This window comes from Rhinopithecus roxellana, chromosome 10, assembly GCF_007565055.1.
Source record: "Rhinopithecus roxellana isolate Shanxi Qingling chromosome 10, ASM756505v1, whole genome shotgun sequence".
Classification (NCBI taxonomy): domain Eukaryota; kingdom Metazoa; phylum Chordata; class Mammalia; order Primates; family Cercopithecidae; genus Rhinopithecus; species Rhinopithecus roxellana.
In genome coordinates, this window is record NC_044558.1 from 83,773,161 (window position 1) to 83,787,273 (window position 14,113).

At 54.4% G+C, this 14,113-nt stretch overlaps 1 protein-coding gene across 1 annotated transcript in view; it reads right to left on the reverse strand.

Annotated features, from left to right (window-relative positions):
* Nucleotides 1–523: 523 nt before the first annotated feature.
* Nucleotides 524–14,113, reverse strand: part of SETD1B (SET domain containing 1B, histone lysine methyltransferase) — a 30,614-nt gene continuing 17,024 nt past the window's right edge. The window contains exons 12-17 of the mRNA XM_030938873.1: nucleotides 11,547–12,806; nucleotides 9,961–10,127; nucleotides 7,407–7,538; nucleotides 7,204–7,323; nucleotides 6,988–7,125; nucleotides 524–3,123 (exon numbers count right to left, since the gene is read on the reverse strand). Coding sequence (XP_030794733.1) covers nucleotides 2,950–3,123; nucleotides 6,988–7,125; nucleotides 7,204–7,323; nucleotides 7,407–7,538; nucleotides 9,961–10,127; nucleotides 11,547–12,806 — 1,991 coding nt within the window. The 3' untranslated portion in view covers nucleotides 524–2,949. The remainder of the gene's footprint in view (nucleotides 3,124–6,987; nucleotides 7,126–7,203; nucleotides 7,324–7,406; nucleotides 7,539–9,960; nucleotides 10,128–11,546; nucleotides 12,807–14,113) is intronic.

The following is a 14,113-nucleotide window of genomic DNA, read 5'->3' on the forward strand; positions in this document are numbered from 1 at the left end:
ACCTGAGGTTTTAAGAAAACATCTAGAAATCAAACCTAAAAGCTGTGGAAGGTCTGGTGGTGACTATAATTTGGCCCAGTTCACAAAACCCACCTACAAGTTCAGGCTGGGCACGGTGGCTCACATCTGTAATCCCACTACTTTGGGAGGCTGAGGTGGGAGGATAGATTGAGCCCAGGAGTTTGAGACCGGTCTGGGCAACACAGGCAGACCCCGTCTCTACAAAAAATTTCTTAAAAATTAGCTGGGCATGATGGTGTGCGCCTGTAGTGCCAGCTACTCAGGAGGTTGAGATGGGAGGATCACCTGAGCCCAGGAAGTCAAGGCTGCAGTGAGCCATGATTGCACCACTGCACTCCAGCTTGGGGTGACAGAGCGAGACCCTGTCTCAAAAACAAACAAAAAAAACCCTGCTGATTTGAGTGTCTGAGTGGACCACTCCACCCTCCACGGAAGCAGGATGTGCTCCCAACAGAAAGAAAGAATAAAGAGAGGGAGAGAGGAGAGCAAGAGAGATGGCGTATCTGTAAGAAAAGTCAGTATATTTATGGTTTGCTTTATAAAAGTTACTATAATACAATGGTACATAGTATTGAATTCACAAAAATATGAACAAATATTTACAGCAAGACACACTCACAACGGAAACACTTCTCTTCAAAACAAGTTACATATGGATGATGGAGTCTACACACAGAAACATCCCTAAAACTTATTGGTTCTCTTCTTTGCAGGGTGAGGGAGAGAAAACAAAAAATAGCAGAAACCCCCAACTCTTGAAAAGCAGAGATTTGTCCAATGAAAAATGAGGGGTTGAAAGAATGACTCCACACATACCTTGCTTATTGCAAACCACTCTGGGGCTGGGGCGGGGGTTCCTGGGAGAGGGAGGTCTAGTCCCCTTAGTGAAGGCCAGCCGAGGTTTACACTGGGCACGATGGCTGGGGGCAAGGTGAGGCCAGGGGGAGGGGCGAGGCAAGGGTCCCTTCCCTGGTCTTCTCGCATGGCCCCACTTCTTTTATGGGAAGGGGACAGAATGGAGACAGCCCCTTGGGGGCTGTACATGTGACTTGAATCAGCCATCTCTACAAGCTACGCATTTCCTCATGTGAAAAATAAATTATTTCCTCAGTTGCACAATTAGGCAGAAAACCGCAAACGGAAGAGAAGTTCGCCGCTGTGCCCAGGTACCCCATCTGTGTCTTAATGCCACCAATTTCCTTGATCTTGAAACCGGCGGGCACAGTCTCAAATAGAGAGGGCCTGGGGGAAAGGAATTAAAAAAAAAAAAAAAAACACACACACACACAACAAAACCACCAACGACAAAAAAGAGAAAAATAACAATTCTTTGTACAGAATTTACATGATAACAAGCTTGACACAAGCTGAGATACCAGAGGCTCCAGCCGCCCGCGTCTGCAGGGTGGGAGCAGCTCCCACATGGAGCGCGCTCGTCTTGATGAGGACTCCGGGTCACAATAGTCACTTTCCAGAAATTATTTACACGCCTTCTCTGCTTTCTGGGGTACGGGGGGACTTGCTTTTGTCTTTTTTTTTTTTTTTTTGGAAGTACAAAGAAATGAGCAAAAAATGTCTTCCCGCATGTTTCTACAAGAAACAATGTTCCCAAGAGAAAGTCCTTTGCGGCAGCCTCTATATACAGAAGTTGGTTCTGAACTTCAAAAACCTTTTTCCCCTTCGTTTTGATTTTATACACGCACAAGAAAAAAAAATGCATAGGAATAAACTGAAGAGGATAGGAAGGGGGTCAAAAGGGAAAAAAAAATGTCAAAGACTTAGATCTGAGTTTTAAAATCTTTTCCAAGATTTTTCCTTTCTCTAGGAGAAGGAATCTGCTCCCTCCGAAAATAAATATCCTCTGGCCTTCTTGGGGGGAGGGGCTGCCGGCAGGGGAACGTGGGGTGTGGGTTGGGGGTGACTGGGTGAAGCTTATAAGCCAAAAAAATGCCACACGCAGACGGTCTGACAACCCGTAATGGCGGGACTGGGGGACCCGCCCGCCCTTGGGAGCCCCCTCCCACCCAGGGTGAAGGCAAGGGCAGAAGAGAGTGGCCGCCCGCCTTCTCAGTGCCCCTCACCTGCACTGGGGCCTCCGACAGGCTCCCTCATTGCTGGCATCCGAATGAGAAAGTAAACATTGAACCCAAGGTTTAGGGGGTGCCGGGGTGTGAGGTGGCAGGGAGAGCCAGGTGGAGACCCCTGCCGGGGACGAGCTTAGCTCCACCAGGGTCCGCCGGGTCAGCGGTGCCCCAGGCCTCTGGGGAAGGAACAGGCTGGGGCTCGGGTTGGGAAAGGTGTTGGGGTCTCCTCACTGTGCCCACGGGCAGTGAGGGGGACTTTCAGGGCTTAGTGTTCTGAGGTCAAGGCCGTGGGGGCCTCTGTCCTTCCCACAGCACCTGGCCCTGTGTCCAGGCCCAGGTGGCTTCCAGGACATGGGCCACGCACAGTCACACTGAGGCCTCTGCAGACCCCCCGCGGGGCCCCTCTGATTCCACCTTCACATTTCAACGGTTAAAATGTCTTTTCTCACGATGAGGAAAAAAAATAGAGAAGACAAAACAACATAGCAGCATTCACAGGAAGAGGCCGAGGGTGACGGTGGGAGGGAGAAGAGACAGAGAACAGAGAGAGGGGAGGAGAGACGGAGAGAGAGAAGCTGATGCTGGAGTTAAACAGAAATCCTGAAAGGGGCGTTTGTAAAAATGAGAGAGACGTGGGCTAAACGACAGAGAAGCCCTTTCCCGCGGAGGGGCCGGAGCCAGGGGCTCCAGGGGGTAGTGTGGGGCGCCAGGCCCTGAATGGCCGCTGGGTAGAGGACAGCACCTGAAATGGGGGCGGGCGGGGGGGCCGGGCCCCGGGGCCAGGGGGCTCCACGCTCGGGAGTCCCAGGGCTGCGGCGACATCCTTCGAGTCTGGCGCGGGAGCCTAGTTGAGGGTGCCCCGGCAGTTCTCGGAGCCGCAGAGGCAGGGGATCTTGACGTCCTCGATGGGGAACTTGTAGTCATAGGTGATCTCCTCGTTGACGTTGATGTGCTGCTTCGAGTAGATGACGATCTTCTTCTGCGACTCCACTGTGATCACCTTGGCATAGCAGTTGGGCTGCAGGCAAGGTTGGGGGAGAGTGAGCCCCAGGCCCCCTAGGGTCCCCCACCACTGCAGACCCCTCAAACCCAACCAGGCCTGTGCTTAAGGTCTGACATTGCCATGTGATTCCCCAACCCACTGCTCTACTCTGGACCTTGGCTCCCCCCCACCCCCAGGGATGACCCCTTGCCTCTGATATTAAATCATGACGATAAAAATTATTTCCCAGGCCTTTCATTTCCATTCATAGTGCAAGTGCTCCCAAATGTACGTCCATGTTTAGCTCACGTCTCACTTCTGAACTCTAGACAAAGGGCCAGCAAACTATTGCCCCAGCTGCCTGTTGTTGTAAACTATTGCCCCAGCTGCCTGTTGTTGTAAACTATTGCCCCAGCTGCCTGTTGTTGTAAACTATTGCCCCAGCTGCCTGTTGTTGTAAACTATTGCCCCAGCTGCCTGTTGTTGTAAACTATTGCCCCAGCTGCCTGTTGTTGTAAACTATTGCCCCAGCTGCCTGTTGTTGTAAACTATTGCCCCAGCTGCCTGTTGTTGTGAACTATTGCCCCAGCTGCCTGTTGTTGTAAACTATTGCCCCAGCTGCCTGTTGCTGTGAACTATTGCCCCAGCTGCCTGTTGCTGTAAACTATTGCCCCAGCTGCCTGTTGTTGTGAACTATTGCCCCAGCTGCCTGTTGTTGTGAACTATTGCCCCAGCTGCCTGTTGTTGTGAACTATTGCCCCAGCTGCCTGTTGTTGTGAACTATTGCCCCAGCTGCCTGTTGTTGTAAACTATTGCCCCAGCTGCCTGTTGCTGTAAACTATTGCCCCAGCTGCCTGTTGCTGTAAACTATTGCCCCAGCTGCCTGTTGTTGTGAACTATTGCCCCAGCTGCCTGTTGCTGTAAACTATTGCCCCAGCTGCCTGTTGCTGTAAACTATTGCCCCAGCTGCCTGTTGTTGTAAACTATTGCCCCAGCTGCCTGTTGCTGTAAACTATTGCCCCAGCTGCCTGTTGCTGTAAACTATTGCCCCAGCTGCCTGTTGCTGTAAACTATTGCCCCAGCTGCCTGTTGTTGTGAACTATTGCCCCAGCTGCCTGTTGCTGTAAACTATTGCCCCAGCTGCCTGTTGCTGTAAACTATTGCCCCAGCTGCCTGTTGTTGTGAACTATTGCCCCAGCTGCCTGTTGCTGTAAACTATTGCCCCAGCTGCCTGTTGCTGTAAACTATTGCCCCAGCTGCCTGTTGCTGTAAACTATTGCCCCAGCTGCCTGTTGCTGTAAACTATTGCCCCAGCTGCCTGTTGCTGTAAACTATTGCCCCAGCTGCCTGTTGCTGTAAACTATTGCCCCAGCTGCCTGTTGCTGTAAACTATTGCCCCAGCTGCCTGTTGCTGTAAACTATTGCCCCAGCTGCCTGTTGCTGTAAACTATTGCCCCAGCTGCCTGTTGTTGTGAACTATTGCCCCAGCTGCCTGTTGCTGTGAACTATTGCCCCAGCTGCCTGTTGTTGTGAACTATTGCCCCAGCTGCCTGTTGCTGTAAACTATTGCCCCAGCTGCCTGTTGCTGTAAACTATTGCCCCAGCTGCCTGTTGCTGTAAACTATTGCCCCAGCTGCCTGTTGCTGTAAACTATTGCCCCAGCTGCCTGTTGTTGTGAACTATTGCCCCAGCTGCCTGTTGCTGTGAACTATTGCCCCAGCTGCCTGTTGCTGTGAACTATTGCCCCAGCTGCCTGTTGTTGTGAACTATTGCCCCAGCTGCCTGTTGTTGTAAACTATTGCCCCAGCTGCCTGTTGCTGTGAACTATTGCCCCAGCTGCCTGTTGTTGTAAACTATTGCCCCAGCTGCCTGTTGCTGTGAACTATTGCCCCAGCTGCCTGTTGTTGTAAACTATTGCCCCAGCTGCCTGTTGTTGTGAATAAAGTTCTACTGGCACATAGCCATATCCATTCTCCCATTCATTTGCATATAATCTGTGGCTGCTTTTGTTAAAATAGCCAAGTTCAGGCCGGGCGCGGTGGCTCACGTCTGTAATCCCAGCACTTTGGGAGGCCGAGACGGGCGGATCACGAGGTCAGGAGATCGAGACCATCCTGGCGGTGAAACCCCGTCTCTACTAAAAAATACAAAAAACTAGCCGGGCGAGGTGGCGGACGCCTGTAGTCCCAGCTACTCGGGAGGCTGAGGCAGGAGAATGGCGGGAACCCGGGAGGCGGAGCTTGTAGTGAGCTGAGATCCGGCCACTGCACTCCAGCCTGGGCCACACAGCGAGACTCCGTCTCAAAAAAAAAAAATTGCCAAGTTCAGTAGTTGCCATAGAGAGCATCTGAGCCATCAAGCCAAAAATATTTATTATTTGGCCCTTCACAGAAAAGGTAAAGGGCTCCAAGCCCATAAATGCAACTACCTGCTGTCTGCTGGTGGCAGCCCTGGGACCATCTTTGACTTAGAGAGCTCACACCTAAAGCACGATCTGCTGCTGCTCTGGGGAGCTGCTGCACCACGCACCCAGGCCCCAGAGCATCTGCCTCCCTGCCTTCTTCAGTCCAGATCTGGCCCCCACCAGGGCTGGTGAGTTCAGTCCCAGAAGGGCCTCTTGGTTGTGTCTACTGCTCTCCACTTCTGCGCTCACCAGCCACGCTCAGACCCTTATTACTGCTCGCCCACCTGCTACAGCCCCCTCGGCCACTCTCACCCCTGAAAAAACCCACTCCTGCCCCAGCAGCCAGAGAAGTGCTTCCAAAGGGACAGCAGAACCTGTCACCCGATGGCGCCAACCTTCCAGCGACCTTGGCTCTCAGAGAAACAGTTCCTCAGCTTGGCCGCCCACAGCCCTGCCCACCCTGTCCTCTTACCCTACCCCATGCCCACTGCCTCCCTTGCTGTCTCTCAAACAGGTATTCTTCCCACTGCCCCAGGGCCTTTGAACACACAGTTCCCCCTGCCCCAGCACTGCTTCCCCCTGGGCAATTCCCTCTCACCCCTCAGATCTCCTTGGATATTCACAGGAAAGTCCCTACCACCCAGGCAAGGATCAAGTCACAACAGAGAGAGCCAGCAGGCGCTGAGGACCGACTTGGCCAGCATGCAAAGGGCCCACAGGCAGTGACCCATCTATGTGGCCCTCCCAACAACCTACAAGGAGCGACTGTTATTGTCCTTGTTTCACAGACAAGAAAACTAAGGCACAGAGACGTTAAGCAACTCACTAAGCTGCGATGCCAAGACTCGAGCCCAAAGTCAGGGGCATCCAGCCCGGAACATGCCTGCCTCCTGCTGGGAGCTTCCTGCGCTCATCCTTCAGCACTCAAATCCCTGTTATCAGTGTCCCTCCCCTCTAGGCCTGCACCACCCGATACGGTCGTCACAAGCTAATTATGTTTAAATTCATCACAATGAAATAAAATTTAAAACTCAGGTCCCCAGATGCACTGGGCACATTTCCAGTGCTCAACACCACACATGTGGCTAACCCACAGCACAGATGCATGTAGTGCACCTCCCCCTCCCCCCTGCAGAAAGTTCTGGTGGACAGCTCGGCCCGAGCAGGGCTAAGCCCGACCAATGAAGGCAGGGAGAAAAGGCTAACGTTGGAGACACGACTTCGTAATTACCGATGAACTGAACCAACCACTTATTTGTGTCCTCTACATGCCACAGAAGCCTCACTATGCCCATTTCACAGATGAGAAACTGAAGCTCAGAGGAGTAGAGCTCCTGGTAGACCTCACATGTCCTCCTCTCCCTATAACCTTTGACCAACCTGAGCTTGGAAAGGAGGCCAAGCTGATTGCATTGCCGTGCCGGGGCTTCCAGGCCCTCCTGGCACAGAAGCAGGGCCAGGGCCAGGGGCAGGGCCACCCCTGGTTGGGCACTCACGTTGCAGCTGTGGTTGATGAAGCGCGCGAAGTTGCCGCATTTGGTGGCGTCGATGATGGTGTCGTGGTCCACCCGGAACATGTAGCTGCTCCCGATGCCCTCGTCCTCATAACGCTTCTCCCGCATGTCTGCGATCACCTGACCACAGAAGGGTGTCAGTCTGGCTGGGCCAGCCCCATGCCCGGCCCCATGCCCACCCTGCCGGGCAGTGCCTACCTGACGGATATTCTGGCCCACGTACTCGATGACCATCTCGTCAGCCGCGATGGGCTCCATGGCGAACAAGCCCCAGTCGTGAATGTGGCTCTTGCAGAACTTGAGCTTTTTCTTCCGGAACTGCAGGAGGGAAGATGGGGAGAGGTGAGCCCCGGTCTCAGGCCCTGCCGCCACCCCGGGATCTGGGTGAAGCCCGGCCTCACCTTGAGCTGGTTGAACTTGAGCAGGTCACTGTCACAGCTGCCAGTGAAGGAGGACAGCAGGCGGCGCTGCTCCGAACGCCGCTCCGAGCCTGCCCGGGTGGAGGCGTGGGGCTGTGCTGGGATGCTCATGCCCTGCAGAGGATGGTGTGCAGGGGCTTAGCGGGGCTGGTGGTGTCCTCGGCTGTCCCACCCTAAGCTCTGGATCTCTGTCATCCCCAGCATCCTGGGCTCCTTTCTCTGGGCTTCTCCATACCTGGCTGTCCCTAATTGTCACTGCTTCCCTGCCTCCTCCATCCCATCAGTATCTGAGTGTGCTCAAGCTCCTATCTTCACAACAAGACTCACCCTTGCCTGGCGCTGTCTTTTCCCCATTTCAGCCCAAAGTTTTGTCTACCGTGACCCCCCCGCTTGGCTCTCACCCAGACCCCTCTGACCCCAAGCATTCGAAATTGGGGATCCTTCCGAAACCCTCGTGTCACGTCCTGCTTTTGGCCTCCCTGGGCCCCTGCCCCACCCATTAACCTTTGGAGCATCCCAGGCCTCTGCCCCACGTGCCCTCCCAGGTGAGGTCACCCTGTTGTGCCCTTCAGTCACCACTTCTCTCCTGGCGATGCCCACACTTAGGTCGCTAGGCTGGAGATCCCCATCCTAAGTTCCGCCATACCCATATGCCCACCAAGACCTCTCTGCCTGGGTGTTTTCAGAATCCGCAGAACTCAAGTTGCCTCATGGTGACAGCATATCAGCCTCCCCATCTCAGGTCCGGTGTCCAGTTTCCCAGCGCTCCCCACCCCAGCTACACCCTGGGCTGTCACCCCCCGCCCATCCCTGTCTCCTGTACCCAGGCCAGCCCCAGTCCTGTCCATCCCACTTCCTCACATTCTTCCACAGGCATCCACCTCTCCTCACGTCCAGCCCATCCACACAGCCACCCGAACACAGGCTGCCCTTGGGACCCCTGCACCAGCTCCATACCACCCCAGCTCCTCTCAGAACCTCCCTCTGCTGCCTGTCACCCCAGGAAACAGGTCACTCACCACCACAGTCCCCCCCACCCTAGTGGCCTGAGCTGTCTTTCGCACCACAAGTGGCCTCTCCTTTCCCTTCCTCACACCAAGGAGCTCCCCACTGCCTTAGGGCCTTTGCACCGCTGCTGTCCTAGGGAGGCCTGCTGGGGTCAGTGAGCCCCTCTCTGGTTTTAACTTCTTATGGAAGTCACTTTTTCACTTCTGTAGTCTCTTTGGCATCCGCATGGCGCCTTCCCACATTTTGCTTGGGTCTGACCCTCTGACTCCCCTTTGACTTGGAAATCCCTAACCCCTCTCCTGTTTTCTCCATCACGTTTTCCCTGCCTGGAATTATGTGCTTCTTTTTTCACTTGATTATTTCCCACAAGTCCCCACTAAAATATAAACTCCAGCCGGGCACCGTGGCTCACGCCTATAATCCCAGAACTTTGGGAGGCTGAGGCAGGAGGATCACTTGAACCCAGGAGTTCCAGATCAGCCTGGGCTACATAGTGAGACCCTGTCTCAATTTTTTAAAATTTATTTATTTATTTTTGAGACAGAGTCTCGCTCTGTCACCCAGGCTGGAGGACTGTGGCCGGATCTCAGCTCACTGAAAGCTCCGCCTCCCGGGTTTACGCCATTCTCCTGCCTCAGCCTCCCAGGTAGCTGGGACTATAGGCACCGTCACTTCGCCCGGCTAGTTTTTTATAGTTTTTAGTAGAGACGGGGTTTCACCGTGTTAGCCAGGATGGTCTCGATCTCCTGACCTCGTGATCCGCCCGTCTCGGCCTCCCAAAGTGCTGGGATTACAGGCTTGAGTCACCGCGCCCGGCCCAATTTTTTTTAATTTAAAAATAAAAATAAATGATTAAATTCCATGAGGAAAAGGATTTGGTTTTGTTCACTGCTATAGACCCAGAACAGTACCCGGTACACAGCATGTACTCAATAGATATTTGCTGGATTAAAAAAGAATGAATGAGGCCAGGCGATGTGGCTCGTGCTTATAATCCCAGCAGTTTGGGAGACCAAGGCAGGCAGATTACTTGAGGTCAGGAGTTCAAGACTAACCTGCCCAACATGGCGAAATTCCATCTCTACTAAAAATACAAAAAATTTAGCCAGGCATGGTGACGGGCACCTGAAATCCCAGTTACTCGGGAGGCTAAGGCAGAAGAATCACTTGAACCCAGGAGGCAGAGGTTGCAGTGAGCTGAGATCGTGCCACTGCACTCTAGCCTGGGTGACACAGCAAGGCTTTGTCTCAAAAAGAGCCAAGCAAAAAACAAAAAACGAATGAACTTGTGGAAACAGAGCTCTGTCACATCCCTGATTAAACCCTTGGGAGGTGCTCCAGGGCCCATGGGACTAAGGCAGATTCCTTCCTTCTAGGCCCTGCCCACCCGCCTCTCCTCTTCCACTTGCACACCGTGTGCCAGCTCCTCTGGCCTCACAACTCCTCCCTCTGCCTGGCACCCCTCCACGAGTGCCCTGGATCCCCATGGCCCAACCGGCTCTGATGTGTCCAGGAGCCCTGGCAATACCTGGGTGTCTGCGGGGGGCTCATCGGTGCTGGCACGGCTGCTGTTGAGGTATCTGAGCTTGTCCTTCTTGTCGATGGTGTAGAAGCCCTCGCTGCGGGCACAGCCTGTCACATGCTCGCGAATGCCATCGTCCCGTTTCTTTTTCTTAGCTGAAGAGAGGCTGGTGGGTGGGTGTGGGTCAAGGGCCACATGGACATTCTGAGAGTCCCTCCTGGTCCCTTCATAGACTGGTCCCGCCCATCCTCAGACCACCCTCCAGAGAGAGCGATGTCCAGTTCTACTGCCCGCTCCCATGCCACCTCCACACGCTGCCCGCTGGCCAACCCCGCTGACGGTCAATACCCAATTGCATGGCTCTGGGTGTCTTTTTTTTTTTTTGAGACATGGTCTCCTGCTGCCCAGGCTCGAATGCAGTGGTGCAATCTCAGCTTCCTGCAGCCTCAGCCTCCTCAGCAGCTGCAACTACAGGCAAGCACCACCACACCCAGCTCATTTCTGGATTTTTTTGTAGTGATGGGGTTTTGCTACGTTTCCCAGGCTGGCCTCGACCTCCAGAGAGCAAGTGATCTGTCCACCTTGGCCTCCCAAAGTGCTGGGTGTGTGAACCATTTTCTGCTCAGTTTCCCATCTGTAAATTGGGGTGACAGTGATGCCTCTGTAAGTGATGAAATATGCTTATGGTCCTTAGCAGAGTTTTGTGTTTTTTGAGACAGTCTCGCTCTGTCGCCCAGGCTGGAGTGCAATGGTGCGATCTTGGCTTACTGCAACCTATGCCTCCCGGGTTCAAGCAATTCTCCTGCCTCAGCCTCCAGAGTAGCTGGAATTATAGGCATGTGCTACCATGCCCGGCTAATTTTTGTATTTTTAGTAGAGATGGAGTTTCGCCGTGTTGGCCAGGCTGGTCTCAAACTTCCGGCCTCAAGTGATCCACCCACCTCAGCCTCCCAAAGTGCTGGGATTACAGCCGTGAGCCATGGTGCCCGGCATTGAGCAGAGCTCTTGACACAAACTGAGTGCTCACAAATCAGTCTAATACAACAGGGATAATGAGGGGTCTAGCCTCACAGGCCTATGCGAACAACCAAGCCTCATGAAAGCCTAGTGGTGAAAAGCTTGGACTCTAGAGCCAGGTTTGCCTGGGTTCAAATCTCAACTCTGCCACTTGTAGCTGTGTGACTTTGAATAGGTCACTGAACCTCTCTGAGCCTTAGTAAAATGGGAATCATACCCCTATCTCACCAGGCTCCTGGGAGGATTACCTGAGGTTATGAAGGGGACAAGGAAGCCCTCAGCCCTTGTGTGCTGTTAAGCTGCACAGCACTGCTGTTACATGTGGCCCCGAGACCTGCTAACTCTGGGGGTGAGATGGGCCTGGCAGAGGAGTCCTTAAAACGTGCCAATGATGATTCACTCCGGAGCCCGGCATGGTGCTGGCACACAAACCCTGCTTGGGAAGTGATGGTGCTGCGTGCTGTCACCTTCACAGGCACCGTGGGCTGCTATAGACTGGGAGGTGGGGCCCAGAGAGGTGAGCGGGGACTTCCTGCATCCCAGAAGGTGCAGAGCCCCACACGCTGGCAGGATATAGGGATGGTAGACCCAGAGCGTGTCGTTAAGCCAGTCCATGCCATTGTCCTGCTGCAGCAGTCGCTCGTAAGTGACACATAGGAAGCGGATGTCCTCCTCGTCGATGCCACCGTTCCAGATGTCATACAGGATGGTCATCTCCTCAAACTCCGAGCGGGGCCGGAAGAGGGGCTGGGGTGGCGAGAGTTCGGGCGAGCCCGCAGGTGGCACCAGGTCCTCATGGCGCTTCTTAGGTGGCCGGCGCCACGGCCCCCGACTCTTGGCCAACTCCATGTACTCCTCAGTGACCTCATCACGCCCACGGGGGCCCGGAGGGATGGCCTCGGAGGGCCACTGGTTGTCTAGCTCCTTGAAGGGCAGCTTGGTGGGCTCTACAGGTGGGGGAGGTGGGGGTGGGGGTGGCTGGGGGGGAAGGGGTGGTGGAGGGGCTGGGATCCCCGCGTTCCGGAAGTCCAGGGTCACCGTCCGGGGGTCATGAGTGCTAGGGAAGACGGGGGTCTGCGGCTGGCCCGGCAGGAGCAGGAGTTCCCTTCCAAGGGCGGCCCCTGCTGGTGGCCGGACCAAGGGCCCATCCAAGGAGAGCATAGATGGTGGGGATCGCCGGGGCCGGCCCGGCTTTCTCTTCATTGGGGGTGGGCAAGAGGCCAGGGGGGCAGGCAGCAAGGGCGGCAGCGGGGTGGGGGTACGAGCCTGGGCCCGCAAGACAGCGGGTAATGCCAAGGGCAAGGGCAGGGGCAGGGGCAGAGGGAGGGGCAGGCCCGTCTCCAGGAGCACCGGGGAGGCCAGGGGCCCGGAGCGTTCATCACGTCGGCCAGTGGGGAGCGGGCAGACGGGCAGAAGCAGCGGCCCACTGGGCTCGGAGAAGGTGGGTGTGAAGCTGAAGTCCCGGCCGGGTGTCCGAGGGAGGCCCCCACTGCTCAAGCCAGGGGACGGGGCTGGGTAGGAGAAGGGGCTGCCGGGCACTTGCGGAGAGCTCAAGGACAGGCCACTGCTGCCCCCTGAGAGCGGGGGCTCCCCGCCTGGTGTGGCTGGCACCGTCTCTGTGCTCTGTGACTTGGCCAGGGTGCCACAGAGGCCTGGAGTATGTGGGGGGTGGTCTTCAGCAGGGTGCTCCGGAGGGACAGATGGATGTGAGGCATCTGTGGTCTCGGGCTCCGGCGGTGGGCTGGGTGGCCGGGGTGGTCGTGGGGGCGGCAATGGTGGTTGCAGGGGCAAGGGGAGCATCACAGGGGGCTCTGGCTCCACTTCCAGGTCATGCTCTGCAGAGAGGTGAGCAAACACGAGACAGTTACCATTCAATCCAAAGGTCTCTCAGTGCCTTATTCTGTGCTCCATACCTGGCTGGCTCACAGCTGAGTTTGAGCACGGGACCTGTCCATCTCCAGTTAAACCTCTCAAGGACTGCTCACAACGGGGTTTGTCAGCGCCCAACCCAGTGTCAGGCACACAGTATGTCCTTTATCTATGATGGTACGCTAAATCACAGATGCAGGAGACATGTATCCCAGCCTTTCACACTATGTCTTCAGAACAAAGTCTGAAGTCCCTGTGGCCCAAGAAAATCTGCTCTATGACTGAATAAAATTAAACAAGTCTCTTTTCTGCAGGACTTGCCAGAGCCTTCAAGGATTTTTCTCCTAGCACTTACCTCCACTGTCACGGGATACATTTCTTAATTTTTTAACTAATTTACTTTTTTTTTTATTTTTGAGACGGGTGGAATGCAGTGGCATGATGGTTTAGCCACTGCAGCCTAAACTGCCAGGGCTCAAGGGCTCCTCCCGCCTAAGGCTCCTGAGTAGCTGGGACTACAGGCATGTGCCACCACGCCCAGCTAATTTTTAAATGTTTTGTGGGGATGGGTTCTCACTGTGCTGCCTAGGCTGGTCTTGAACCCCTGGTCTCAAGTGATCCACCAGCCTTGGCCTCCCAAAGTGCTGGAATTACAGATGGGAGTCACCATGCCTGACCACAGAATACATTTTTTTCATTTTATATTTTTATATCATTTTATTTTATTTTTATTTTTTTTGAGACAGAGTCTCACTCTGTTGCACAGGCTGGAGAGCAATCTCAGCTCACTGCAAGCTCCCTCTGCCTCCCAGGTTCAAGCTATTCTCCTTCCTCAGCCTCCTGAGCCGCTAGGGTTACAGGCAGCGCCACAACGCCCTGCTAACTTTTTGTATTTTTAGTACAGACAGGGTTTCGTCATGTTGGCCAGGCTGGTCTCAAAATCCTGACCTCAGCTGATCTGCCCACCTTGGCTTCCCACAGTGCTGGGATTACAGGTGTGAGACACCGTGCCAGGCCCATCTCTTTTTCTTTTTTCTTTCTTTTTTTTTGAGACAGAATCTCACTCTATAGCCCAGGCTGGAGTGCAGTGTGGCACGATCTCGGGTCACTGCAACCTCTGCCACCCAGGTTCAAGCAATTCTTCCTTAGCCTCCCAAGTAGCTGGGCTTACAAGAGCCTGCCACCTGTTTTTCGTTTTCTTTTTTTTTTTTTTTTTTTTTTTTTTTTTTTTTTTTTTTTTTTTTTTTTTTTTTGAGACGGAGTCTCGCTCTGT